General features: G+C 37.6%; 2 protein-coding genes and 1 long non-coding RNA gene across 6 annotated transcripts in view; 1 reads left to right on the forward strand and 2 right to left on the reverse strand.

Moving 5' to 3' along the window:
* Positions 1 to 10,948, forward strand: part of LOC148307313 (uncharacterized) — a 44,029-nt gene extending 33,081 nt beyond the window's left edge. For 2 of the 3 annotated variants that reach the window (XM_088263651.1, XM_088263653.1), the window contains 5 exons: positions 8,767 to 9,074; positions 9,496 to 9,599; positions 9,680 to 9,867; positions 9,974 to 10,050; positions 10,473 to 10,948. In XM_088263651.1, the coding sequence (XP_088119777.1) occupies positions 8,767 to 9,074; positions 9,496 to 9,599; positions 9,680 to 9,867; positions 9,974 to 10,050; positions 10,473 to 10,598 (803 nt within the window). In that variant the 3' untranslated portion in view covers positions 10,599 to 10,948. The remainder of the gene's footprint in view (positions 1 to 8,766; positions 9,075 to 9,495; positions 9,600 to 9,679; positions 9,868 to 9,973; positions 10,051 to 10,472) is intronic. The other variant, XM_088263652.1, reaches the window with a different exon arrangement.
* On the reverse strand, positions 882 to 4,187 carry LOC148307317 (uncharacterized). Its single transcript, XR_015837872.1, has 2 exons — positions 3,933 to 4,187; positions 882 to 1,977 (listed from the first exon to the last, which is right to left on the reverse strand). It is a non-coding gene; the product is annotated as an uncharacterized LOC148307317 (long non-coding RNA).
* Positions 10,949 to 15,319: 4,371 nt separating the features above from the next.
* LOC148307318 (uncharacterized) lies at positions 15,320 to 27,831 on the reverse strand. Of its 2 annotated transcripts, none has more exons than XM_088263660.1 (11): positions 27,561 to 27,831; positions 24,243 to 24,400; positions 22,776 to 22,905; positions 22,240 to 22,357; positions 21,366 to 21,479; positions 21,161 to 21,285; positions 20,458 to 20,618; positions 19,668 to 19,736; positions 18,747 to 19,079; positions 16,771 to 16,960; positions 15,320 to 15,922 (listed from the first exon to the last, which is right to left on the reverse strand). In XM_088263660.1, exons 1-11 carry the CDS (start codon positions 27,670 to 27,672, stop codon positions 15,831 to 15,833), a joined length of 1,602 nt encoding a protein of 533 aa, XP_088119786.1. In that variant the 5' UTR covers positions 27,673 to 27,831; the 3' UTR covers positions 15,320 to 15,830. The 2 variants fall into 2 exon arrangements, with proteins under 2 accessions (XP_088119786.1, XP_088119785.1); XM_088263659.1 differs by having other exon boundaries at positions 16,771 to 16,972; positions 27,561 to 27,823.
* Positions 27,832 to 27,988: the final 157 nt, after the last annotated feature.

Consider the following 27,988-nt stretch of genomic DNA (forward strand, 5'->3'; position numbering starts at 1 on the left):
ATTGAAAAAACCCAGAAACCTTCGTTGAGATGCCCTTACATCCATTTAAAGTCACTGTTAGGTGTGCTTTATGGGCAGGTGGAATCATTGGCCCATCTTTTTAAAAGACGATGCTGGCTAGAATGTTACGGTCAATGGGGAGCGCCACAGAACCATTATTATTGACTTCTTCGCACTACAGTTGAATGGTATTGATGTGACACAGCTGTGGTTTCGACAAGATGGCGCAACATGCCACACGGCGGGTGCCACCATCGATTTGTTGCGGGAAATTTGAATTTGTATACCTCTAAAAAAAACAGCTTAACAAGGGTTAAAGAATCACAAACTTTAAAAAACATGAATGTATTTCTGATATAATTATTTATTAATTTATATTGTACATATTTGCATAAGCGTACAGATCGGCTGTCCAAACTCTAAGTAGACGCTACTTAGTCCAAAAATGCAAAAAAAACGTACTACAAAAAAATGTCCCTTACTGTGTTTTGTGTTTGGACAGCCGAGATGTACTCTTGGGTTAAAGAGAATCATCACAGTCTATGATAGCTGCAGCTTATATAACACACTTAATTTTTATTATAAATCGAGTAAAATATATAATTTAGTGAATGAAAATTCCAAGTAAAGGTGTCCATTTCATTGAGATGTGGTTTCATCAAACTGATGCGGTGGCGTTCGATCTTGTTGTTCATTATTCATCGGTGTTGCCATCATCCGTGGTTGGTTGCGGTTATCATTTTGCTTTCCGATGCTATTTCTCGTATAGTATAATATATTATAGTTATTATCAACCCTTATGTTGATTGGTATCCTCCATAATATTGTGCAGCTACCATCTTATCTCCTAATGTCATTTAGCATTTTTTGTTATCATCTAATTTTCGAGTGCAATTTGGGATTTTCTGTGATATATTGTAGTTTTTATCTAATTTTAGAGTTCAATTTGTGATATTTTGTAGTTATCATCTAATTTTCGAGTACTATTTGTGATCTTTTGTGATATATTGTTGGTTTGATCTACATTTCGAGTGTAATTTATTTTCTATTGTGGTTACCACCTACTTTCCTGATATATATTGCAGTTATCATCTACATTTCGAGTGAAATTAAAACATATTTTGTGATGTATTGTAATCACCATCTAATTTTCGAGTGTAAATAATTTATTTTCTACTGTAGTAACCTCCTACTTTTCTGATATATTGTAATTATCATCTACATTTCAAGTGCAATTAAACATATTTTGGGATATATGGTAATCACCATCTACTTTTCGAGTGTATTCTATCACTTTTTGTGATATATTGTAGTTATGATACCATCGAGGTCTGGAATATGTTGTTATTTAGCATATTTTGTGGTAAGTTATATTGTAGTTACCACTTAGGAGTACACCCTAATACTTTTGACAACCTACCCGATATATTTTCGTCTAACTTCTTGGTGTTGTGCGACCTTTTCCGTAATGTGTTGTTACTATTTAGTTTCCAGAATGTTCAACGTTTTGCGCGATATCCCCATGGATATAATGTAGTTATCCTTAGATACTCTCCGAATGTACATATGGTAATTTGATATTTTTGTAATAGATTAAAGACATCCTTTTTTTGATGTTGCTTAGAATCCAACGATTTTTTCTCTTAATTTTGTTATCATCTTCCCCTTGTTTTTCTAAAATTACACAGTCCCAACATCCTCAATAATTGCTATTGCCCAACAAATACTAGGTGAAGATAGCGTGCTCCATTAATAAGTTAAATTAAAATATTAGCTAAGAATGACATCCATCGTGAGGTGATTAGTCGTAGAATGGGCCGCAGTCGAGTTTGTGGCGTGGGTGCAGGGTGTGTGGAGTGTCTAGTACCAAACTTCTCGGCATTTGCCGTCGGCGGCCCTGCGGTACCCTTCCTCGCACGGGTTCCATCGCCTGCCAAATATTCCGATGGGAATCTCAAACTCGTTGCTCTGATAGTCCTGAAAATATACATATTCGTATTATTAATTTATTTTTATTTTTAAGAAGGCTGATTAAGAAACTTAAAAAAGTGTATATATGACCCGTCAATGCATACTCAATACTCAGTTAAGGCCCTACATACGTAAAGTGTTTTTGCCTAGAATTTTCACTCATTTACTTTAGATAATATATTTTGTAAATTTAGATAATATAAAATTACAGTAACTTTAGACATAAAGAGTAAATCCACTCACGAGTAGGCATAGGCTATGAAACTTAAAAAGTTGAAACCTGAGTAGGGTCATGATAAGCGGTGTTGCACAAGCCATACCTAGATTTCAGAGTCACTTAATGTAACGTAATTTTGAAAAAAAAACGTAAAAGGCAACTATTTCTTTAAACCCAAATTACATTTGACGTATTTGATTTATTTTCTTACAAAGTCGTTTTTGTATTAAATTTTTTTTTTTCTTCGACATAAATACTTGTATGGTTTTGAAAAAAAGAGTTATTGAAATGTAAAGAGTTGAAAACGTAAATAAAAATATATTTTCAATATCCGTAATTTGAAAAAAAATATACAATATTCTTTAAAAAAAATTGTGCGTGAGGTGACGACAGACTCTCAGGGCAGTCGCATGCTTAGTGCTTAATTATATCATTCCGAATAAGGCTTTAATATCTGACTTTCTGTTTGATGGTAGTCAATATTATTATAGTACCTAAGGTATTGTTACATTTTTCTATTGTTATTAATTTTACGAATTTGTCAAGACTAGAAAAGTCTAGATTTGGCCCTGGTCGGCCAGTTGGTACACCGAGGGGGGGAGGTTCGCGGTGTTGATAGAGAGATAATAATGGAGAGGGGTTTACCATGGACAGACTAAGATTAACAATATTGGATTTCCCCCAACAAATTCGTTCACTGAGCAAATAGAGATTATATTGTACATATGGTATGTGTCTCCACACGCACTCGTACTTGACTTATCTCCCATAAGTGCTGATTACATTGCAAATATTTATGTGTCGATATCTATTTGTGTTTATTTACTGCGCAAAAAATAATGCTATATACCTTCAGAATGAAAATGCATAGTGAATCGATATATTTATTTATGTTTATATCTTAATTTGCTGAAAACTATCGGTCCTTACTCGGCGCTGCCATGGTTCAAATGTGTAGACAAAATATTATAAAATACATTTTATGGTGTAGTGGTTAGCCCCTTGGGGTCCCGGGTTCGATTCCCGAGGGATCCAAATAAATGTAATTGATTTTTCACTCCAATATTGATTTCCTGTCATTTTGTTACTTGTAATATTGTGATGATTTCAAATGAGGGATTTGTGTAAAAAAAAAGAAATGTCAGTATTTGTATTACAAAAATTATTATGTAGTAACTTTTTATAAAATATAGGGTGTATCAAAATGTGATAGTCAAAAAAGTTACCAGTAAAAAAAAAACACTTTTATTTTTCTGATCTCTACCACACCAAATGGTGCATAGGGCACAAAATCATATAGATTTAGTGTTGCCTTTATCGTTGATTATATCAAGGCACGGTAGATAGTCTTGCGCTTCAGGTGAATAACCTTAGGTAGGGTGAAAAATAATTTAGGGAATATAACCCGGGACCTCTAGCACCGTAGCCAAACATACTAATCAATACTCTACGGAGGCGGAGGCTATGATTTACGATAAAAATATCAAAGTTTTGTGCTGATATTTCTAGGTGGAATTGCATTTTATATAATAAAACGACAAATATATAATCTTTTCTATTTTTATTTTATTGGACCGGTGGCGGTGATCGCGTTTTGTCGTTACCGACACGTCTGGTGTCTGATGACCCCAGTCTGATGATGTCGGTTACGACAAAAACTGGTCATATAAAATAAAAGCGAAAAAAATGTTAGCTTTCGTTTTATTGGACAAAAATATTTTTAATAAAAAAAAGTATTACTCACATCGTTGTAGTCAGTTGGGAAAGCCGTAACTCCATTTTCTCTCACTCCTTGCATAGCGAAAAACAGCAAGAAGGACATCAGGATAAGTTTATACAGGTATGCAGCCATGTTGTCTCGGATGCTTCGTATGAATGGAACTTAGATCGACTGTTTGTTGATAGCAGTCGCTCTGATTGCGGATAGATATCTAGGCGCTATCTGCGATATGCCCTCGACTGGTCGGCTCGGCGACCGCGCGTTCCTTATAATGCCGATGGGAACATGCACCGTGTAAATGTAGTATTTACCTATGCGAGTGACATGACGCGGCTTGTCCTTATCTCGGGAACAGATTTGCGTCAGGCCGAATTGCGGGAAACGCGCTAACGCGGGGCAGCGCAGGGCCGGAGCGGTCACGTAAACATGACACATGTCGCTCACTCCTTTCAACAACGTCATATATCAAAAATCGTAAATTTTCAGTTGTGTATGTTATCAGAATGCCCAGAAAATGCACTATATCCCAGCAAAAGCGGCATATTTTTAACTTAATATTTACCCGCTACAGGGTAGAAAGTGTTGTTTTTGCATTTTGAAGAAAAGGTATTGTTTAAATTTTTTTTTAAATAAACTTAATATTTTTCAAATGGAGAAAAAACATTCAGGTTTTACCTAAGATCTGTTGCATAGTAAAAAGTTCAATAAGTGGCTTGATATTAATTTTCAATACATTTCATTATATTTTTAAACTTTAAAAACGATCTCCTGAAAAATCTCTCTCCTGAAAGATCTCCTGAAAAGTTTTTTTTATATTTGACGTTGTTGAAAGGAGTGAGCGATATGTACTTGCGAGAAGAGAGAACCCGAACATGTAGTTAACCAGGCAGTAGAAATGGATATTCCTCGAAAGATATCTATAGCAAGACCAAAAAATGAATGGATGCTGCAGAAAGATAACACGATTCGAAGGCATGGCCTATGTGACGTTGTCCATGACAGAAGGACCTACAACCTGAGGACGAGGAGAGCTGACCCTAGCAGTCTATAGAGACGATAAGCTGGGATGTAGCCAGAAAGAAGATACTTGTGAGAAAGAAAATGCTATTTAGGCCCAACATCCGATAAATCGTAACTTAATTTTCTCTAAAGTCAGTTAAAATTTCCTTTCACTGCCTACACCGGGGCACTTCTAGAAAATTTGCTAGTGGTTTTACAAACTTGTATGTATTTTTTTATAAGTAAACAGTTGTATAACCACTTAATGAGTTTTAAAAGTAAGTAGTATTTCACTTTTCACCTGTAGATAAAAACATCTGTTAGTTTTCGAAACTAGTCGTGTGTAATGAAATAAAACGCATTAAGTGGTTATACAAGTGTTTAATTTTTTTTTATCAAGATTCCACAAAGTTAATGCCGAATCAATATTTATTTAGATTGGCAGTGACAGGTATATTGAAAGCTTTTAAATGTAAATTCACAGTAAAATCGAGAAACAGTTTCGTTTCAAATTTTCTATAAATTAACTAAACTAAATTCATTTAAAAAATGGTTTGCAAGAGTAGGTCTGTCAGGAAGCCTAGATGATTCTGTATCAGATCTGAGAATGTGTTAGGACAGCTTTCAATAAAACCCAAGTAACATTTGACGTAATTGAATTTTGTTTTTAAAACACCGTTTTTGTGCAGAAAATAATAGTTTTTCTTCGAAATAAATATATCGTGGTGAAAAAAAAGAGTTATTGAAATGTAGGGAGTTTAAAAAAATTAAAATATTTTTTCAATATACTAGTATACTCTAAAAAAAACATTATTTTGTGCAACATTTATTGTAAAAAAAAAACCCAACGAATTTTATACAATAAACATTCATTTATTGTACAAAAAAGGAAATAACAGTCACACGATCGATGGTTTAGTTATAAATTAATATTAATAAAAGCGATTTGCTTAAAGTCGCCATAACCGGGATCGTCACTCTGCAAATGTTTTTTTTTTAAGGATTCGGGTTTTTTTAGCCAGAATTCTAAAACGAAACGCTTTATCGGATAAAAATAACCATTTGACCAAAATAAAAACCGCTCTACGCACTTCTGGTTTACTTTTTTAGAGTGTGAATCATATATAGCTGTCGGGTAGGTACTGCGGGCAGGCAGGCAGACAGGCAGGTAGGTACCCGCGCTAATAAACAGAAAATTAGTCAGATACGTTTCGCGAAACACCACATTAATTATAGTTATCAGGCAAATATTTATATACTAGGTACCTATTTACGATAAGATTAGCAAATCATTTTTGGCGTTTCCAGAATCATAATAAATCATGTTTTTATTCAAAGGTAGGTACTTATTATAAGTTATACCTACGAATGTTTTTTTAACCCTCCTTTCCCGGTGTTGTGTACCTAGTACACATTGCTTCTAGTAAGCATAATATCTCTATAAATATAATAATACAATGCGAAAATAATTTAGCTATAACATATTTACGCATTCATTTAAAAAATAATATTAATAATAATCGGAATTTATCGAGTACATTGGAGGTATTTTGTGAATACCGGAAACAAATTCGCGTATAAATAGCGCGTGAAGAGTGTACGGGAACCGCGACACTATATTTGCATCTCACTCTTGGATTCTTACACGGTGCAAGCACGAGGAGCTCAAAGCTCAATGTTCTCTGGCTAGCTAGCGAGTTAGCGCCAGTAGCTCTTGTGCGGACCTACGCTTGTTCTGTGAGCGTTGCAACATGTTTTTTTTATGTTTTCAGCAAATAAATCTAAATTTGGTAAAATTTTTACTTAATTTATAATTAATTAAAGGGATTTTAGCTATAAGTGTCCGTATTTTTCCGATTTAAAATCGCTAATTTTTTATTGTGTAGTGACTACCCAACACAGGGACGCGCGTTTTATTTTAGCACCGGAATGGAAAGGTTAAATAAATACTCCTAATATACGATTTTTTTCTTTTAAAAGTTATTAACTTTGGAGATTTTTAAATAATAATATGCAGATTTTTAGCTACTTTACTTTAGGCATTAAACTTCAATAGAGATTAAGTCAATCTTATCATATAGTCCACGTGAAAGGTTACATTTTTTACATGATAAAGGTTACATTTTTTATAATGTGACCGACTAGGTCAACTAGACAGGTCGTAGACTCAAACTTTTCCATATTCTTCACAACAACAAAAAATCTAAATCGATGTTGAGATCGACGATAAGATATGTGATGGAAAAAAATGTGCTCACTTGCCGGCGCGATATATCTATCCCACGAACGGCTCACGGGTCGTTCCGATCATTTTTTAGATGCCTGTTGCATTTTTTATTTACCTTGCTTATTATGTACAAGGTTTATAGATCAATAAGTGGATTTTTGTTTTTTCTAACCAGGACTTTTTTTTTAAATATAAAAATATATGATATACAAAAAATTGAGTAGTGCGGTTGTCAATCATGGGTGGAATGTTGAATGCTGCAAGTGTGTAAAGTGATCACGTAACCAGCCTATGACAGGGCTCTGTAAATACCTAGACTTCCATATTCTTCTTCATCTATTTGCCAAAAAAATGCCAAAAAAAAGTTACTTTTTATTAGTGTGTAATAATTATCCCAAGAGATGTCTCTACACATTGATTCTTCGGTGTACCTTTTCTTTATTTTTTTACTTATTAATTTTAGATATTTTTATGTATTTTTTTACAAAAATGTTAGTTATATTAGTAGTATTGGTGTGCGTATGTATAACCACTCACAATACTAATATTACTAACATTATTGTAAAAAATATATAATAAAGTAAAAATTTCTAACCACAAAGTAAATGCTTTTTTTTTTTTTATAAATAAATCCCTTACCGCACCCCAATGGTGCATAGGGCACTGCTTCAAAATGCATAAATTAAGTAAATGCTTTAAATATTGATAATATTGAGAATATAATTTTGATACATTAGTGCATTGTTCCTGTGCGTGTGTGCCGCGGCACACTGGTGCACCGTGGTGATTAGTTGGTGTGCCGCGGAAAAAACGTCTAGTTTTGTGAAAATAACACAATTGCTCCAAATTTTGACTGCCTGTGCTCAGTTAAGTAGGCTCACATTTCGCATTGAACATAATATGTTACGTAATATGGTAAATACGCACCTCTGAAATTTCTTAATTTGGTAGGTGTACCTTCAATAGAAAAAGTTTGCGGAACACTGCACGGCTGTCCAAACTCAAAACACAGTAAGGGACATTTTTGTGTAGTACATTTTTTTTGCATTTTTGGACTTGTTTGGAAAATATTGTTTATATCGGCTGTTGTAAACACAAAACGAGTCTAATACTACCTTTATTGATTGAGTGTGTTTTAGATATTCCTCCCGTCTGACAATGATCCATTATTTTTCAATACAATATATATACTGTACATACATTTTTTCCCTCACCTACACGGCTGTCCAAACTTTAAACACAGTAAGGGACATTTTTTTTGAAAAACCCATTTTTCAAGTAGATTCTACTTGGTCCAAAAATGCAAAAAAAACGTAGGCACTACAAAAAAATGTCTTCTTTTTTTTTTTTTTTTGGAATCTGAGCCCACCATCATCCACCCGCAGCAGTTATAGAGTCCTGAGGGACTCTCTGTCAGCTGCACATAGAGGAAAATCTTCAAAATATTTCCGAAGAAATAAATATTGCTCTATTCAATTAATGAGGGGGGAGGAGGATGTACGGACAGAGGCCGACACTTCATCCCCACCCCTCGGGATCCCCTCATTACCTCTTTTAATTTTAATAAAATAAAAACAATAAGAACACAACAAAAAAAATAAATAACATGTTCGGTTCGTGGTTTGGTGGTAGGCGGGCGCAGCGTGTGGAGCCGCGCGCTGCTGATGGGCCCGCCGGGCGTGGGCAAGACGGCGCTGGCGCACGCCGCGGCGGCCGAGGCGCGCCTGCCGCTCTACCAGCTGTCCAGCGCGGACCTGCTGGACCCGTGGCTGGGCAACTCGGAGCGCCTCATCCGGCGCGCCTTCGCGCAGCTCGGCGGCCAGCGCTGCATCGTGCTGCTGGACGAGGTGGACGCGCTGTGCCGCCGGCGCGCCGCCGCCGACTCGGAGCACGGCCGGCGCGCCGCCTCCGAGCTGCTCGTGCAGATGCACAGATACGAGGTGAGGACACCCCTTCACCTCCTGGCTTACATGACTCGTCACTCGGGAACAAAGGGGAAGGGGAAATGATCAAAACTCAAGTCAAAGACAAATTATACGAAACGAGGGTTAGTGATCACAGCGCTGACAATGTCGAGTTGGGCATGTCAAAATCCACATATTCATCGTTAATCAATTTTGATGAACGATAAATATAGGAATTTGTTTTAGTTTACTTACTCAGTTCAGAATTTGTTCTACTCGTGGGAAGCGCTAAGGTGTCAGTTGCCCTGCGACCAGGAACTCTAATACATATACGTTCCGTAATTCCGGCCAGTCAGTGTGTAAAGTGAGCGATTTATAAAATATTTTCGACAACACCCAACAAAAATAGGGGAAATACGATCTTCGGGAGATTTATTGGACGATTGTTTATTTTTAGGGTTCGCCGATGTTTCTGCTCTGCGCTACAAACTGCCCCTGGGAATTGGACCCTGCATTCCTGAGGCGTCTGCAGCAGAGGATCTACGTTCCCATGCCGGACACGTGAGTTGCCACCATGCATTATGTCTCCAGCTCGTGGTCCTTTCTCCTTCATTGTGTCATGCCATTACTGGGTTGTGCAGACCGGCTCGCGAGAGCATCCTGCTGTCGTGCATCGGCAGCCAGGGCTCCATACGCGCCGGCGCCGAGTGGCAGCGCTTCCTGCGCGCCACGGAGGGGCTGACCGGCTCCGACCTGCGCGGGCTCGCGCGCAGGGCCCTCATGCTGCCCCTTAGGGAGATGCAGAGCGCCACCTGCTGGCTCGAGACATGTGAGTAGCGGGCGCCTCCACTGATGAGTCTGCTTTTCTATACTGCTCATCATTTTCTCGGCAATATGATAGCGTGCAGCGTTAAAATGTTAGTTTATAATTGTAGATGGAATGATGGTACCCACCAGCAAATCCAACATCATGGCCATCTTCTGCACTCTGAATCAGATCCCGCCTTGGAAGGTAACACCCGCTTTTGAATGTTTCACTTGTAAAGCAGGAAAGCTTGTAAAGTTGTATAAGAAACTCGAAATGAAGATATAGATAAACTAGCCCAATTCAATAGTTGGGTAAACTAACCGACTCCAACAGATGGATAAACAGACGGATTTCAATAGTTGGGTAAACTAACCAACTCCAACAGTTGGATATACAAACGGATTTCATTAGTTGTGTAAACTAACCGACTCCAACACATGGATAAACAAACGGATTTCAATTCAACCAATTCCAATAGTTGACTAAACTAGCTAATAAATATAAAGTTGAATAAGTCAATGTTAATTACTGGTCAGGAGCTTTCAGAGTTGGGTAAACTAAACAATTCCGATAGTTGGGTAAACAAGCAAATTAAATTTTTCATGCAATTGGATGGTGTGGTGTAGGTGTGTTGCAGGAAGCTGCTGATAGGGGACCTGTGGAAGGCCCTGAAGGAGACTGACAGGACCGTGACGCCCGACTGCCTGCGGCCCTTCCAGGATTTCATGGGCGGGAGGAAGATGAGCGACTAGCTCCCAGGTGTTCCCCCAGAGTAAATCTGGAAGCTCGCTGTACCCCGGCATTACTATTTGCGAAGACAAATTCATCCTTTATATTCTTCTTAATTTTCCTTTATATATTTATTCTTCAATAATTTGATCTTCAGTTTAATTATATTGGAGGCTGTATCGTAATGGGTAGAGATCTGCAATACCTACTTTTAAGGATATCAAATATCAAATATTAATTCTTGTTTTATTTAACGAGATATGTAACTTATTATTAAATAATGGAGAAGCTTTAAGAAAGTTAACAAAAAGCTGTGATTTGAAGTTTCTTGAACATGTTATAGCATAAAATTAAAACTCTTCAGACAGTAAAATGTATGTTTCAATTTTAATTTTGTACCAGCTTCCACACTCACATAATGTTAAAGCCTTTGTGCCTATTACCCATATTTGCAAATCCTGTTAAAATTTATAGGGTTAAACTTTCAAGTCCATACGAATGAATAGATCATATCGAACCTCACCCTGCTGCATTCCACGCTCATCCAGTTAAAACCATAATATATATCTAGTAAACAACGGAAACTTAGTATCCTGTGAGGTTTAAAGCAATGTAAAAATAACCCGTTTCATTACATTTAACAAAATTTACGATGAGACTCTTTATTTCTTGCGTTTTGTTTATGGTCCTGTTGTGCGGATTCCCGTCAGCTATCCCCATTGCTACCAGCAACCCCAGACCCCTTCTTGTTCCTTTTGGTAATACGCTCAAAGTAGGACAGAATGTTTTTTGTAGAAGTCTTTGGATTATCGCTAGCTCCCGGAGGATGGAGAAGTTCCGAGAAATGTGTAGCATATGCCTCCAGCGCCACACATCCCACATTTTTTTACTTTTATTGACACATTGTTTGTGGCAAATGCTTAAAAGCGTCTTTTAACATACTGTTGATAGAGAGCGGGAGACGCTTGTAACCATTATATTTGCTTACTTTGGGTAGAGTGAGACGCCAAAAACCATTGTACATATTGGAGTTGCGTTTGCGGTTACTTGTGATTAGTATACGACCCTAATTAATATACTATTAAGTGATTAATTAATATACATCGGAGTTGATGGAAAAACCGCCCGCCGACAATGTGTTAGGTGGCCAAAGGGATAAAAATATAGTAAATTAAAACATTAAAACATATGTGTTAGACATTTTGTGTAGTTTTGAGTGTGTAAGTGGTGCTATGGTGGTGAAGGGTAGTATTGTTTGCATGCTGTGTTAGTGATTGTCCTGACGAAGAGACGGGTACGTCTCGAAACCGGTAGACGTAAAAATCTCGGTGAGTGGTATACTATACTAATATACTAATTTTATTAACATTTTTGTAAAAAAATAAATAAGTAAAAATGACTAACCACAAAGTAAATGCTTTAAATATTAATAATATTGAGAATAATTAAAACATGGTTTAAATTTTGGAACAATCTCTTTATTATAACATTGTCCATCTTATAAAACTTCAACACATCAAAATAATTATTAAATTCTATAATTAAAATACATTCTATACAGTCCTGCCATACTTCTCTCTTATTCTCTCTCTCACTCTCCCACAACAAGCATACATACTAATCCAGTCACAGGAACATAATTTATATGTTATCGTACAATTTGTTCCCTAATTCAGATAGAAATCTCACCGTATTCAAACTGACCACAATTTACAAATACATGCTTCTGTTTATTCGGGAAATCAATATCACAAAATAAACTGCGTTTAGCATCTCCGTGCGGGACTGCGATCCTGGCTATATATCCACATGGAGAAGGAGAAAGATAACCACGTTTCCTTAACTCTAGATAAAGGCATCTAAATTTTGAAGCATAAGTTTGAAATTTGGATGCTAGGTGTGCCTTTAAACGCAAATACATATGCTTTAACAATATTTACATGTTCCAATAAAAAAATCTACAGCCTAGAAGTATCAAATGTAATAAAGATGAGGTTTAGTTTTGTTTAAAATAACGTTTGCGCATATGCAATACAGTAAAACCTCGATATAACGGGCCTCTATTCAACAAACTTCGGATATAACGGACAAAAATCTGGTCAAATGTAAAAAAAAAAGAAAAACATCCTGTAAATATTATACATGCTTAAATTCAAGTGTCGCCGCATGTTTTTTTTTAAATTTTTTAACGCCATGATAATCACAAATCATGTTATAAAACTTCAAAAGTGTAAACAAAACTTGGTTCCTTTTTCAAAGCAGGTTTACCGAAATCTACGCGTCGATATTAAAAACAGCAACGTCACTTCACGACGAGTGTCCGAAGAAAGTAAATAAAATTTTGTTTGTGTTTTGTATTGTTTACTTATATCTAAATATAGTGTCTTCAAAAGTTTTTTTGATTTATTTTAAACCAATTTTTATATAACGAGCTTTCCGCTTTACGGTCACCCCCTCCCCCCAATTAATATGTTGAATCGAGGTTTAACTGAACTGATATATATGGGCAAAGTTGGTCATGCTGAGATGGTTTACAAACGCACTTATTTAAAAACTATGTGGATATAACTAGGATTGCAATCTTGGTAGCGTACGGTCCCACGGTTTGAGCTGAAATCTGCAAAATTGATACATTATGTCATGGCATTTCATGTTTCAAATATGTATACACATTAAATGTAAGAATTTATTTAAAAATATAATTTTTTTATGCATAAAAACTTTCTCATTAATATCTAACTACTACGTGGAGAGCGTGTTTGGCTACCATGCTGGAGGTCCCGGGATCGATTCCGGGGGTGTCAAAACATGGGTGATGATTTGTCTCTCTTATATGTATTTATTTAATATCACCCTAAACTGAACTCGACTGAAGCGCAGAACCGATCAACAACCGCCCTCACCAACACAATTAAAAATCAAGTAAACATTGCATCAATCTGATGCAGTGCCCTATGCACCATTGGGTATTGATAAGAAACAGAAAAATCGAAACTTTTGGGTGGTGAAATTGATTAAAATTAATGAATACTCTATAACGTCAAACAAATTATGAGGACATAATTGAAAAATAATACATCATTGTGAGAATGGATTGTTAGAACATATCAATATGAAATGGAAAGGACCAAAATTCCGAAAATGATTCAAACTTCGAATAAGCAAATCTAAAAAATGGATACTAATTTTCATACATAAACTGATAACTGCGTGGTGATATTTCCAAAGCAATTTATATTTTGTTGTTAACGAAATAAAATAACTCAATGAAATTAGGAATTTCAATCAAATTTAAAAAAAAAAAAACTTTTTGCTTTTATTATGATACTTAAATTTTTTAAATATTTTGAATTTTTTTGTCCTCTAGATTTATTAAATGTCATCAAACACATTCTGGTGTTAAAATATTATTTTTAAACTGGGTCAGTTCAAATAGTAGGGTCGTTTCCAAAATTAATACATCTTCATACTTCAGTTTGCAGCCCATTAAACCATCTACACCCCGAAACAGCAGCTTACCAGCAAATAACAGCATTTTATTGATATCTCAACACAGATCAACATTCGATTTAATCCATTGAATTGCCATTTACTTTTATAAAGTTACATAATTTATTATTATTATTATTATGTATTAACACAAATCATTTGCATATATCGTGGGTATACTGGCAAAAAACATTAACTCTGAAATCCCTATTTGAAAAATCCCTATTATTTTTTGACATCTCATCAAAGATGAAGAAGAATATGGAAGTCTGGGCATTTACGGGGCTGATCTTTGATGAGATGTTAAAAAATAATATGAAAATAACTCCTATAATTGGAGATAATCCAGATGTTAACAAGTATTTGGACACACTCAAAATGTTGTGAATAATCCCTGTTATTTAAAGCTTTTAGCCTGAAAAAAATACCCGCTATTAAACTCAAAGTTGAATTTACTTTAAAAACCACATTAATATGACATTTTAAAATACTTAAATGTATTTCGCCAGTTTATAGAACGTTAATGTTTTTTGCCAGTACACCCACAATGTGTTCCCAACGCATATCTTCGAAAAATTCACTCACTGCATAGTAGAGAATAGTCTAATTTAATTGTTTTAAACAAACTTTGTACTGTAGAACGGGGCTACTTGAACTTTGATGTGTTACTTGAGCCCGGTACAAAAAAATATTTAAATCTGTATTTGGTCTACAATAATGAACGTATTGACATGATTCATTGTGTCCCTGACAGGTGACACTTATTGTGACGATACTTCGATCGATACCACGATCTTAATATTTTTTTTTGTACTGGGCTCAAGTAACACATCAAAGTTCAAGTAGCCCCGTTCTACGGCGCTTAAATTATTCCAATGTAACTGGTTTTATCAACATAGTTTGACATTGCAAGGCCAAACAGTTATCGCAAAAATCTGATTTCATTTTATTTATGTTAATAATATAGATAAGAAGTTTATTGAGAAGATGGGAAGACGGAAATCTGAGTATGCACAGGGGTAACGTTGGCTGATTTGAGCGATTTGACGCTATACTCTCTTAAAATTCACCATAAAACACCGGTAGACTGATACAATATTGATTAGTAAAACAGTTCAATAGCCAAATGTTCAAAAAATTATGGATATTATCAATTATGGATAACAATATCAAAAACACTTCTAAAGACGTAAAAGTGCTGCCAACATACAGCAAAAGCTCGAAAATTAAAATAAATTTGAATTTTATCACAAAATTTTTTTTTTTAGAATTTTTCAATCCTTTTCCTTTGAAGATTTTTCAGCGACTTACGACTCTCACCTTTGAAAGCGTCATTACGATGACACTGGACAAACATTGTTTCAAGTAAAATGTCATGGGTAAGGCAGACAAATAATCTGAAGTGTAATCTTAGTGTTTAAATACAACCACAGATGGCAATACGAGCGCCATTTTAGAAATAAATGTTACTGGGCTTTAGTTATACGCCCATGCTCCTTTGAGGAAAGTTTTGTTTGGACGACCATGTACAGGCATACTCCCTGACAGGTTAAAGATCTACCTAACATTGCATAGATTTGATGCAGTGCCCTATGCACCATTCGGTGGAAATAAAGGTCAGATGAAGAATTTGAAATTGACGAGCTTTTGCTGATATCTGGCTGAATAGGCCACGCGAGGTACGAATAGGTTGGGGTCGGAAGAGACTCCTGAGATTCCCGGGCGGGTTTACAGGACTGCTAACTGCAGAGGGTGAGGGTGGCGCGCTAGTGCATGAGGGGCTTCTGCTGCTTGGTGGGCGGCGCGCCCGGCGGCCTGCCGTCCGATAGCACCCGCTTCAAGCCGCTCGACTTGTTTTCTACACAAAAATAACAAAATCAATAGTCACATTCTCTTCTTCTTCTGTTTGGTGTAGGCCTTGAGGCCTGTTTTCAAGAGGGATTTGTCTCCTGCAATGTCGATTCCCAGCAGTCACAATCCAAATCTTTGGTGGTCTGCCTGGATTTGTTTGCCTTGGGATTGGCCATACAGTAAAATGTGGGGGTGTCTGGATGGTTCCATTCTTCTCACATACCATACCATTGTCTCCTTCGTTGCCTTCCCCGCCTAACGACATATTTGATCTCGCATATTTCCCTTATCCTGTTGTTCCTTATAAGACTTATTTCTCAAGTTCCGTAATTTTCGTGAGATTTAAAAGACAGTGAAAAAATGTTTTTAAATATTATTTCACTTTCCATAGGATTTCCATATTTGAATTATCTCTAGGCATTACTTTAGAACATGGAAAAAGGAGAAGAATTATATTATCGTATTTAAGCTACTTTTAATTTAAGTTTTACATAGAAAATACTACTATTTCAAAATATCTAATTTGGCACGTGTTTTGATGCATTCCGCATCACTTTCAAACACCGTAAATTAAAAATGGATAGATAGTGACTGCTGAATCAATGAATGAAATTTTTATTGATTTGAATGCATGGAAACAAATGTCAATAGATAGTGGTATTAAACCAAGTAAAACTTAAATTAAAAATGGATAGATTTTACCACAAAGTGACTGCTGAATCCAATTATCGATATTTAAGCTAGTGGATGAATATAATATTGAGTTTGCACCCCATCTGGGCATCTGGGGAGTCGGCACGCTATATGCTTGAAAGCGAGGTACTCTTTAATCGGAGAACAGATGGGCAGACTCACCTTGCAGCCACCTGACCTGCGTGGCGGGCCCGTAGCCCTTCTCGTTGCGCGCGGCGATGCGGAAGATGATGGCGGGCTTGGTGGAGGAGTCCACGTGCGCGTTGGTGAGCGAGGCCTGCGCCACCACGCACGTGGTCGCCTTGCCACAGTACACGCGCACAAACGTCAGCTGCGACTTGGCGATCGTCTCCTGCACCATAAACTTAAATCAAATTTAACTTAAATCATCTATCTGTGTTGGTTTATACATTTGCCATCTAATTTGTACAACTCCATTCTAAAAAAAAATAAAAAAATAAAAAATATACATATATATATATATATATATATATATATATATATATATATATATATATATATATATATATATATATATATATATATATATATATATATATATATATATATATATTTATATATATATATATATATATATATAAATATATAAATATATAATATTGAATAATCCCTGTTATCTAAAGTTGTAACACTCTCCTTATCATTCATCATTCACTTTGTGTAATACCACTTTTATAAATACGAAATCATGACTACCGGTGTCGGAATAATCGTTTCATCATCAGGTCATTAAAATAAAATTATCACAATCTGACATTTATACAAAAATAAAATTTTTGAAAGAAGGAAAGACAAATTATAACAAATTATTGGTATTACACAAAGTGAACGACGAAACATAAGGAAAGTGTTATATTACCATACCACAAAGTTAACAATGCTTTTAATATACAGAATATATTAAAAATTTTAGCCTGAATAAAATTAAACCCTTATCCGCACCCCAACTGTGCATAGGGCACTGCGTCATATAAACGCAGTGTTATCTTGATCGTTTACACATGAAGGAAAGGTGATCAGCCCTCCGCTAATAAAATACCCATTATTAAACATAAAGTTGAATTTACTTTTAAAACACCATACATTTCGAAATACTTAATTGTATTTTGCCAGTTAATAGAACATTGAAAATTTTATAATATGCATCATTAAGTCAAAATTGCGTATTTTCGAGTTGACGTTTTTGTGCCAGTACTCCCACAAAATTAAATATTAAAAATCAATCACTGCTTTAAAGAGTCTAGTAAATTGTATTTTATTATTAAAAACACATTAAAATAAGATTTGTGACAATTGTTTCAACTTTTTATTTAAAACAACTGTAACCTATCTGTTTCAAACAACAGTAGTTTGATAATGTCATAAGAAGGCGAAACAATTCTCACAAATTTTATTTTTATGTGTTGCCTCACGTGACTCGGGCAAGGAGTTTGTGCTGCATTGATGAGTCCGAGTGTTGCTCGGGCAAATCATATTCCAACTTGGTGGCATTGGTTTGCCTGACCCAAACATATTTTTTTTATTGACTAACCCGAGCAGTGTTCGGGTAGTCCTGTTTCCAGTTGTTTGGTGATGATTTCCTGCACCGACCAATTTTCTTGCCAAAATTCAACTGTTGAGTGGTTAATGATAAAATACAATTTAGTAGACTCTAAAAATCAGTGTTTAATTCTAAAGGTTGGGAGTGACCTCCACATTTCGTCGTAATCTAACATTTGTGGCCAGCATCTGACTTCGGATGGAGCACTCGGCTCACTGTACTGACTGCTTGAATACTCGCGTCCTAACGTGTTACGTTACGACAAAACGACTCTAGTCAGTCCACACCTTTAGAGTCTACTGAATTGTTTACAAACTGGTATTTATTTAGATTGGCAGTGAGAGGGATATTGAAAGCTTTTAAATGTGAATTCACAGTAAAATCGGGATACAATTTTATTTTGTTTCACATTTTTAAAAAATTTCGCAACTTAGTTCAACAAAAAAAAAGCTTTGCAAGAGTAGGTCTATCAGGAAGCATAGATGCTTCTGCATCAGATCTGGGAATGCGATGGGACAGCTTTCAATATACACTTGTGCCCGCTGATGGCTGTATGAGCTGGTAGTGTAGTGCTCACCTTGGCGGGGTTGGCGGGGCGCACGGCCAGGTAGACGGAGTACTCGAAGATGCCCTCGGGGCTGGCCTGCGGGGGCTCCCAGGAGAGGTGCGCGCCCTCCTGCGACTTGGAGATCTTGATGTCGGAGGGCGCGCCCGGGTAGCCCGGCACGCAGGTCTTGAAGGCGGACTCCTCGCCCGCTTCGCCGCGCCCGCACGAGTTGATGGCCGCCACGCGGAACTTGTAGCCCGTGCCCGGCTCCAGCGGCAGCGTGCCCAGCCCCGACAGGTCCGGCAGGTTGTCGATCGTGAGCCCCGACAGGTCCAGGTTCGGGTCCGATATGAACTTTTGTACCTGAAATGGAACATCCTCATATTACATGCCATTTAAGCTATTTATATAACAGGGCATTTAAGCTTCTTTTCATCTCACCAATAGATGTCTCTAGTGAAGTTCTAGTGATTCAATAACAATGTTTCTGAATTGGTTCATACATATAGAACTTCCAAGAATTTGAGTAGTGTGGTTGTCAATAATGGGTAGAATTGGTGAATGTTACACGTGTGTAAAGTGATCACTTAAACCAGCCTATGACGGTCGTCAGCCCCGTAAATGCCCAGACTTCCATATTCTTCTTCATCTTTGATGAGATCTCAAAAAAAATTAATTAAGCGTTTTTTTTTATTCAAGACAATATGTTGCTTATATATCATTGACTAAGATGGAAAATTTATTTAAAACATTTAAAAAAAAACTCATTCCCCAGATACAGTTTTGTCTGCAGAAACTCACCCCTGGACAGGTAAAAGATAGGAATTCTATGAATATCAGAAATGCTCTGGAAACAGCCTGGCAACACATCTTTACTTACTTGTGATCCAGGACTGGCAACGCGAGCTCAACAATAAGGCATTAAGGAGTATATTATATTACGAAACTTACTGTAAATGTTGTGCCTTTGACAATTCCTACGGTGAACCACGGCTCCTCATCTTTGTCTAACTTAATTTCCTGAAAAACAAACATGGATCAATTAGTCAAGTACGCATCCGGCCAAATATCATTTTGGAGCACTAATAAGAGCCAAAAGAGTCTCCATTTTAAAATTTTAGGTGAACCACTGAAATTTTGAGATAGAGACCTTGGGAGAATGAAAGAGGCATCGGAAAAACTTCAAAAACGACAGTCGGACGACATAGCCGCTGTGCGGAGTAGAAATTGACTGCAAGCAGCTTCTAATCTTATCCACACCCACTGGTGCATAGGGCACTGCATCATATTCACGCAGTGTTATCTTGATTGTAACATGAAGGCAAGGTGATCACTTTTGCGCTTCAGCGACCAGTCCAAGGTAATATTAAATAAATATTAAGAGTGTAAAATCACTCATATTTATTTTCACCCCCCCTGGGAGTCGAACCCGGGATCGTTCGGCAGCTAAACACGCTAACCATTGCACCACGGAGGTGGATAAAGGCAACCAGCTACAGACCGAAAAAAAATGGAAGGATTCTGAAGAGTTTTAAGATTTGTACTGACATTTCTTGGTGAACCTGCATTTTATAGAATAAAATAACAATTTTGTAATTTTTTCCACGTGAATTCATGTGGAAATATTATATAGTTGTCTTTTATTTGATACTGTAGAGGACTACATCCAGCAGTGGAGGACAGAAGGCTAAAGACGAAGAATAAGAGGCGAGACACGTTGGCAGGTTGGTTGGTTGCTCACCTGCGAGTGCTGGCGGTGCAGGGCGGCGCTGGCGAGCGTGGCGAGGGCGTCGGCGGCATCCCCGACCCCCACGGCACCGTTGCTGCTCACCGAGGACGACACGGCGCTGTCCTCGCCGCCGCCGAGCTCCGAGCAAGTGCTGGACACTTGCTGGTTCAGCACTGCAACAGAGACAGTATCAATTCTAACTGCTGAGTTAGTAGACCACGGCAGTGTTTAATCAGTTGGAAAATAAATTCTTAAAACATTGTTGTCAGGTGGTTTTTTCATCAACTACGACCCTAATTAGCTTACTTATTAGGGTTATATACTGATCACAAGTAACCGCAAACCCAATATCAATCTGTACAACGGTTTTTGGCATCTCTCGCGCTCTACTAAAAGTAAGCAAATAGAACGCTTGTAAAAAACGTAAAAGTAATTATAAAAGACGCTTTTAAGCGTTTCCCGCAAACAATGTGTTAAAAGCAATACACTTGTTTCATACCACATGAGTTTTATATTTTATTACGGCAAGATTTGAAAACTACAGATGCTTCCATCTACAGGTATAAATATAAACTAAAGCATGATAAGAATAAATTATTTTCTGTACTGATATTTTAATTTCAAAAAGAAATATATCGCTGCTGACAAACATCTATAATTACAGCACAATGCTCGGTCTTGGAAGTAATCACGAGGTGAGGGACGAGGTACTCACGCGAGATATTACTAGAAGAGACGGCCGCGTGTGTGGAGTTGGAGACGGGCTGCTGCTGCTGCTGCGCGTACGGGAGCGCGCCCGCCCCGAGCTGCGGGAGTGCGGGGCCCGACGTGTCGGCGGACCTGCAACACGACACGGCATTAGCGACGGGAGACCCTGTGGGGCACACGCTACACTACCGCTACTGGGGGGGCATACTCACGTGGTGATGGGCGCGAGCGCGTCGGAGAGCGCGCTGGAGGAGCACAGCAACTCCTCGGGCTCCGGCTGCGCGGAGCTGGAGATGGCAGAACTGCTGTTGTCCAGGGTGCTGGAACTGAACACATTACAACTTTTAACATACTAATTTCAAACAACAATACTGCGGTGACTCGTCACTCAGTCATGAGTAGGACTTCTTTTTTTATTTATTTATTTTTATTTATTTTTTTATTCTTATACATTTATTTAAATCACAATTAATACATATTTAGAACTTTTTTTTTGAGACAGACCAAGCCACCTTGTGTGTCTTGTCGGTGGAGTTTTTTTTTAATAAATTTTTATTGTTTTTAACCATTTCAACCAAATATACTCACAAAAAAGAGAAGAGTTCTTCTTCTTCTTTAAACCCTTACCCGCACCTTAGTGGTGCATAGGGCACTGCATCATATAAACATTGTGTTATCTTGATTGTTAACCCATGAAGGAAAGGTGATCAGCCCTCCGCTTCAGGTACCAGTCTGGGGTAATATTGAATGAATATTGGAGTGAAAAAATCACTAACGAACCCCACAATCCATTTTTATTAATATCGATGACAATACTACTGAATCAAGTGATCAATAAACATAAATATGATTCTTTTCTTAAATTTTTCAGGAAATAATATTTATAAATATGTATTAAACTTTTCATACATTTATACAATTTTATTACTTTGCTAAATTATTTGCACAATTTCTTTTGCTCCAATTTAATCACAGTGAAGCACCCTTGAGGTAGTATTTTACAAAAATTAATCTATGTAAACTATCAAAGTAATTTTGTGAATTGTCCCAAATACGAAGAAGTCAGCAGGGGTAGGGCAATGTTACCTGATTCCGGCGGTCTGCAGAATGTCCATGGAGCCGCTGGACACGTCGGCCGGCGACACGTCGTCGCTGCTCGCCACGTCCGCCATCGGGGGCAACTCGCCCTTGGAGAGGCTTAATTCTGTAAATTATATTGCCAGTATTTATTATTTATTTAAGTTTTACATGGTATAATCTGTATAGTTTTCAAACACCGTTTGTGAAGCTGTCTCGGCTACCGTACTAGAGGTCTCGAGTTCGATTCCCAAAGGATGGGGTGAAAATTAGTATTACTGATTTTTCACTCTTATATTTATCTCATATTACCCCAGACTGGTGTCCCTGAAGGGCAGGAGTGATCGATCACCTTGCCTTCGTGTGAGTAACGATCAATCTGACACTGCGTCAACACTATGCAGTGCCCTATGCACCATTGGGTGCGGATAAGGATTAAAAAAAGAAAAAAAGATGTTTTGAAAACTACAAATGTTCCCATCACAGATGAGAATACATACTATTTTTGCCATACACGGGTGTGTATAAAGCGGTCCGCGACATACCTTGGTCTGGCGGAGTGTTGGAGGAGACGGACTGGTCCGGCGAAGCGTCTGCCATTTCTCCGGGTTCCAGGTCTGCTGCAGCACTGAGCCCCTCCGAGTCCGCCTGCGGGGAGTTGCTCTCCGTGTGCGCCTGAGACAGACAGTTCGTCAAATGTTAGTCCAGAAGGGCAACACCATTCCGGATTCTAATTCCGCTGCAGCACTGAGCTGACAAGTATTTGAAGAAGACTCTAAGGAGCATATCTGGCAAGAGTCCACGAGATAGAACAAGGGACACCAGGATAAGAGAAATATGCGATTTCGAAGACGTCGTTAGGTGGGGAAGGCAACGAAGAAGACAATGGTATGCGCATGTGAGGAGAATGGAACCATCCAGACTCCCCCATATTGCATTGCGCAACCAACTCTAAGGTAGACAACTCCCGGGCAGACCACCAAAGGGATGGATTGACAGCTGGGAATCCACATCGCAGGAGGTTAATTCCTTTTAACCCATTGGACCACTAATAAAGATGACTTCGAACTTGCATATTTGTTCATAGAACACACTATTTTAACACATTATTTTAATTACAAAAACATTAAGACTAAATTTACACACAAAATAAAAATGATAAAACGTAAAAGCATAATTTTTTGTTGTTGTTCATTAGCTAGATTATTATGGCTCATCCGCAGGTAGTTTTGGAAGAGTGTGTTCAGTTCAAAGTTGTGAAAGTTATTGCCATTCGGTTATAATGTAAAAAAAAATCACTTCAAAGACAAACTGGCGAATCCCCAGGATTGAGTCAGTGAGAAATTGGCCTTGGCCAGCGATTCCCCGGCGTTGTGTTGCAATGGGTTAAAAACAGGCCACAAGGCCTACACCGAGAAGAAGTTTTCACATGACATTGCAATGTACAGGACCAACTTGCCAAAGCCACTCGGGACACTGATTATCTTGTTGGGTAATATATCCAAAATTAAACAAGGTTTGTTGTATTGAATTCTACATTTATTTATTACTTGAGTTTTATTTATTGTTTCGGCATTAACTTTGTGGTAAGACATGTTACAATGATTAAAGAAAACACTTGTTTTTTTTACCATTTGAGTTTTATTATAGACTACATGTTTCAGAAGTTAAACTTCCATCATTCAGGTCTGTATAATATTTTTTTTTTTATATTTTAGTTATTATACAGACCTGAATGATGGAAGTTTAACTTCTGAAACATGTAGTCTATAATAAAACTCAAGTGGTAAAAAACAAGTGTTTTCTTTAATCATTACTACTTAAGTGTTTTAATAATGTCTTAAGAAGACGAAACATGTCACATACTAACATATACATAAATAAATGTAGAATTCAATCCAACAAACCTTGTTTTATTTTGGATATATTACCCAACAATTCAATATGGAATTCTACCAACTGTCTGCAGTTACAATAAATAACTGATTATCGTGTCTGGATATTTCACTTACCGGTGTGGAAAGGCAGTTGTCTCCTATGTAGGAGTTGGGGTCCGCGGCCGGCGAGCCGATGGGCTCTTCCAGGTCCATGGGCTCCCCGGCGCCCCCCTCCCCCTCCCCGTCCCCTTCCTCCGCGGCCGCCGCCTCGTTGCCCCCGCCGTTGGCAAAGGCTGGAATATACAAATCACATTATTTATACACCCGGTGCAATGATATACAGCTTCACCCTTCACACACCGCATCCCAGATTTTAGAGTTTATTTCATTAATTGATTCGGCAATCACTTGGCTGTAAAATCTATCAAATTTTTAAGTATGCTTAACTTAGTAAATACCACTATTTCGTAAAATTTATTGTGTTTCAAGGCATTCCGCATCATCACGGTGTTTGAAAATGATGCGGAATGTAGATAAGAAATATTGGTATTTACTAAGTAAAACATGAATTGAAAAAAAATTACTTTATCTTTTATAATTATTTGAATTAATATCAATATCTTTTACCAATATCAGATTTCAACAGGAATAGTACCTTAGAACGGGGCTACTTGAACTTTGATGTGTTACTTGAGCCCAGTACAAAAAAAAATATTTAGATCTGTATTTGGTCTACAATAATGAATGTATCGACATGATTCATTGTTTCCCTGACAGGTGACACTTATTATCACGATACGTTCATTATTGTAGACCAAATACAGATTTAATATATTTTTTGTACTGGGCTCAAGTAACACATCAAAGTTCAAGTAGCCCCGTTCTACGGTACCAATTTTAATTCCAATATTTTAACTTATGCTTACAATCATTTAAAAAAAAAACATGAATATACCCTATTTCATATAAACACAAACTGCAAACTAGATGTAAAAAACCCCGTGCAGATATGATGCCAATTGTCTTGGTGCATTGTGCGATGGACCGGAAAAGGTCACTTGGGTAAGTTGGTTGGTGACCTTTGTACGAACGGAGACGATTTCTAGTCTTAGCACTGAAACTTGGTCACAATGACCTCGTTAATAGTCATACTTAATTATTATTTTTTAAATATTTGTGTTTTTATTATTAACACAAATATTTCAATTTCATACTATTTCTGAGGAAGACCGAGAAAAACTTTGCACGATCAGGTATGCCAAATACTTGAAAGTGTGACCGCTTTCAAGTATTTGGCATACCTGATCGTGCAAAGTTTTTCTCCGCCGATTGTTTTGACTCCTAACCGTCAGGTTAGGAGTCAAAACAATCGGCGGGTATGTATAAAGAGAGATGCATGAACGTGGAAGAGGCGAAGAATGTTTGAAAAAACAGAGTGGTGTGGCGCTCTATTCCCTCTGCCTACCCCGGCGGAGAAGCGGCGTGATGGTTAGTTATTTAGTTTTTTCTTCTTTTTCTAACCCTTATCCACACCCCAATGGTGCATAGGGCACTGCAACATTAAACGCAGTGTTATCTTGATCGTAAACAGATGAAGGAAAGGTGATAAGCCCTCCGCTTCAGGCACCAGTCCAGGGTAATATTGATTAAATATTGACCTTTTAACCGCGCTAACTTTGTTCCTAAGAGAAGCCCGTGCGCGGCGGTATTTCGCCGTTTTTTAAATGATTACTTTTATCATGTATTTAGTTAAGAAACAATTTGTTTTCCTAAACAAAAACTTTAATGGAATTCATTGTGCCTTTTTGGTACTCTATAATACACTTGTGTCACATTATTCTTGAAATATATCGTAATATAAACAAATTAGATCGTAACATAAATAAATCAAAGCACCCATCGTATGTCACTCTTACCCACTGGCGATGCGTAGCATCGAGAGTGAAACAAATATAGAGCATGATTATGGCGGGGACTAATTACCGACCGCAAGAAAAATCAGGGATCTGTTCTTTTATTTATCCTTGTGATGTTACAAATTATTAGTCAGATATTTCAACAGATGTCATAAGGCCAAGGATTGACGTATTATTTTATCCAAAGTTCCACACCATGAAAAAATCCCTCCAAGTTGAACTGAGGTTTGAAACTTGGAGCAAAGTAAAAATACATACAGTTATGTCAGCTGCGTATGGGGCATGTTTTGTGAAAACACATACGGTTATGCGAGCCGCGCGGATCCGGTTAAAGTGAAAAAAATCACTAATATTTATTTGGCCCCCCTGGGAATCGTACCCGGGACCTCCAAAACGGTAGCCGAGCGTGCTGACCATTTGTTAGTTAGTTAGTCATACTATTCCTGTGAGCCTAAGCGGCTCATATTGGAAATAGGTATCAAATAGTGGTAGAGTGGGTTCGAACCGAGAAACTCTGACTTAAGAGTCCGCAACACTAACCACGGGACCACAACCCGACAATGCTAATACTAATGTAAGTAAAAAGTCAACAATTCTTGGTTGAACTTGAATTTTCTGTAAATTATACTACAGTAAGAACTCCAACAGTCGCAATTTACTTTATATATCTAATATATATATTTTTTTAAATATATCAAGAATTTTATTTGCCACGCATATAACTACAATGATGTATAATAATATGACTAAATAAAACAATTGTCCGCCTTAGTAGTGTAATGGCTGGCACGTTCGGGTACCGTACTAGAGGTCCTAGGTTTGATTCCCAGGGGGGCAAATTCAAATAAGTAAAAGTGATTTTTTTCCCTCTATTATTAATTCAATATTACCCTGGACTGATACCTGAAGCGGAGGACTGATCACCTTTCCTTCATGTGTTGACGATCGAAATAACGCTGCCTTTATATGATGCAGTGCCCTATGCACCACAGGGTGCATATAAGGGTTTGAAGATGAAGAAATAACATAAAATGTTTTCAAGGGATGAAAAGGAGATAAAGATATTACGAGATTTTTTTTGTTGATATATCATCTGAAGGTTTCCAACACATTCATATGTAATTTCTTAGTAAATGAATGAAGTGGTATTTGTAGGAGTGCGGGTATGCAACCCAGAGTTCGTTTACACATAGAAACATGTATAAGTAAGAGTCACTGGGCGTTCGTACGGGATTCCACTGCATAATATAGTCTTACATCGGGAGAGGTGGCAGTCCTATGAGATCAAATCTTAACCTAACTAACTAGACATGCAAAAACCCGTCCATACTGAATGAAAGATAAAAATCCAACTGTTGATGAAAGGAGAGCGTAAGAAAACACTGTTAATCGGAGTCGTCCGGAATCCGACACGACTAGAGATGTCGAGTACGTGAGCGGGGGAACGTTACTCCGATCAACAGTTAACAAATGTAGGTCACGGCGCTCGCGGGTCAGAGGGAAGGCAAATGGTCGATGTTTGGATGTGTCGACGTACCAGAATCGCCGTTGGTGTGGACGGAATCCGCCGAAACATCGGCAGCCTCGTCGGCCGGGCTGTCGGAGCCCCCTTCCAGCAAACTCAACCTGAACTCGTTGTCGCTCTCCATCGTTCGAACCGATCTCGGCACAGGAGCCCTGTTAAAAAATATTGAAAATGAACGCGGAAAACTATAGGATATCTCGGCACTTATCGATGTATTTATTTGAAATTCTCTAAAGTTGACAAACGCAAACAACCATAGAGGTGGCGTCCATGTTCGCCATAGAATTCCACGAATTTAGATTGATAACGCTACCGGCATTTTATCATAGACAAGATATTGCCATATCATTGACAAAGTACTTACCGTTAAATGGGGTCAGCAGAAACGGGATTTTTTATTTCCCCTCAAAGGGCATGTACCCACTGATACAGCGTATAAC

The sequence above is a fragment of the Brachycentrus maculatus genome, unplaced genomic scaffold (assembly GCF_059751285.1).
Source record: "Brachycentrus maculatus isolate JH-2025_06_01 unplaced genomic scaffold, ASM5975128v1 h1tg000202l, whole genome shotgun sequence".
Lineage (NCBI taxonomy): Eukaryota > Metazoa > Arthropoda > Insecta > Trichoptera > Brachycentridae > Brachycentrus > Brachycentrus maculatus.

What these genes read in the sequence shown, in the direction of transcription:
- LOC148307318 (XM_088263659.1), bottom strand. Translation starts at nt 27,672, where the DNA reads ATGGAGAGCGACAACGAGTTCAGGTTGAGTTTGCTGGAAGGGGGCTCC. An exon ending in GCGCTCGCGCCCATCACCAC is followed by an intron (nt 21,286 to 21,365) that starts GTGAGTATGCCC and finishes GTCGTGTTGCAG; the next exon opens with GTCCGCCGACACGTCGGGCC. An exon ending in GCCCCGCCAACCCCGCCAAG is followed by an intron (nt 16,973 to 18,746) that starts GTGAGCACTACA and finishes ATTTGATTTAAG; the next exon opens with TTTATGGTGCAGGAGACGAT.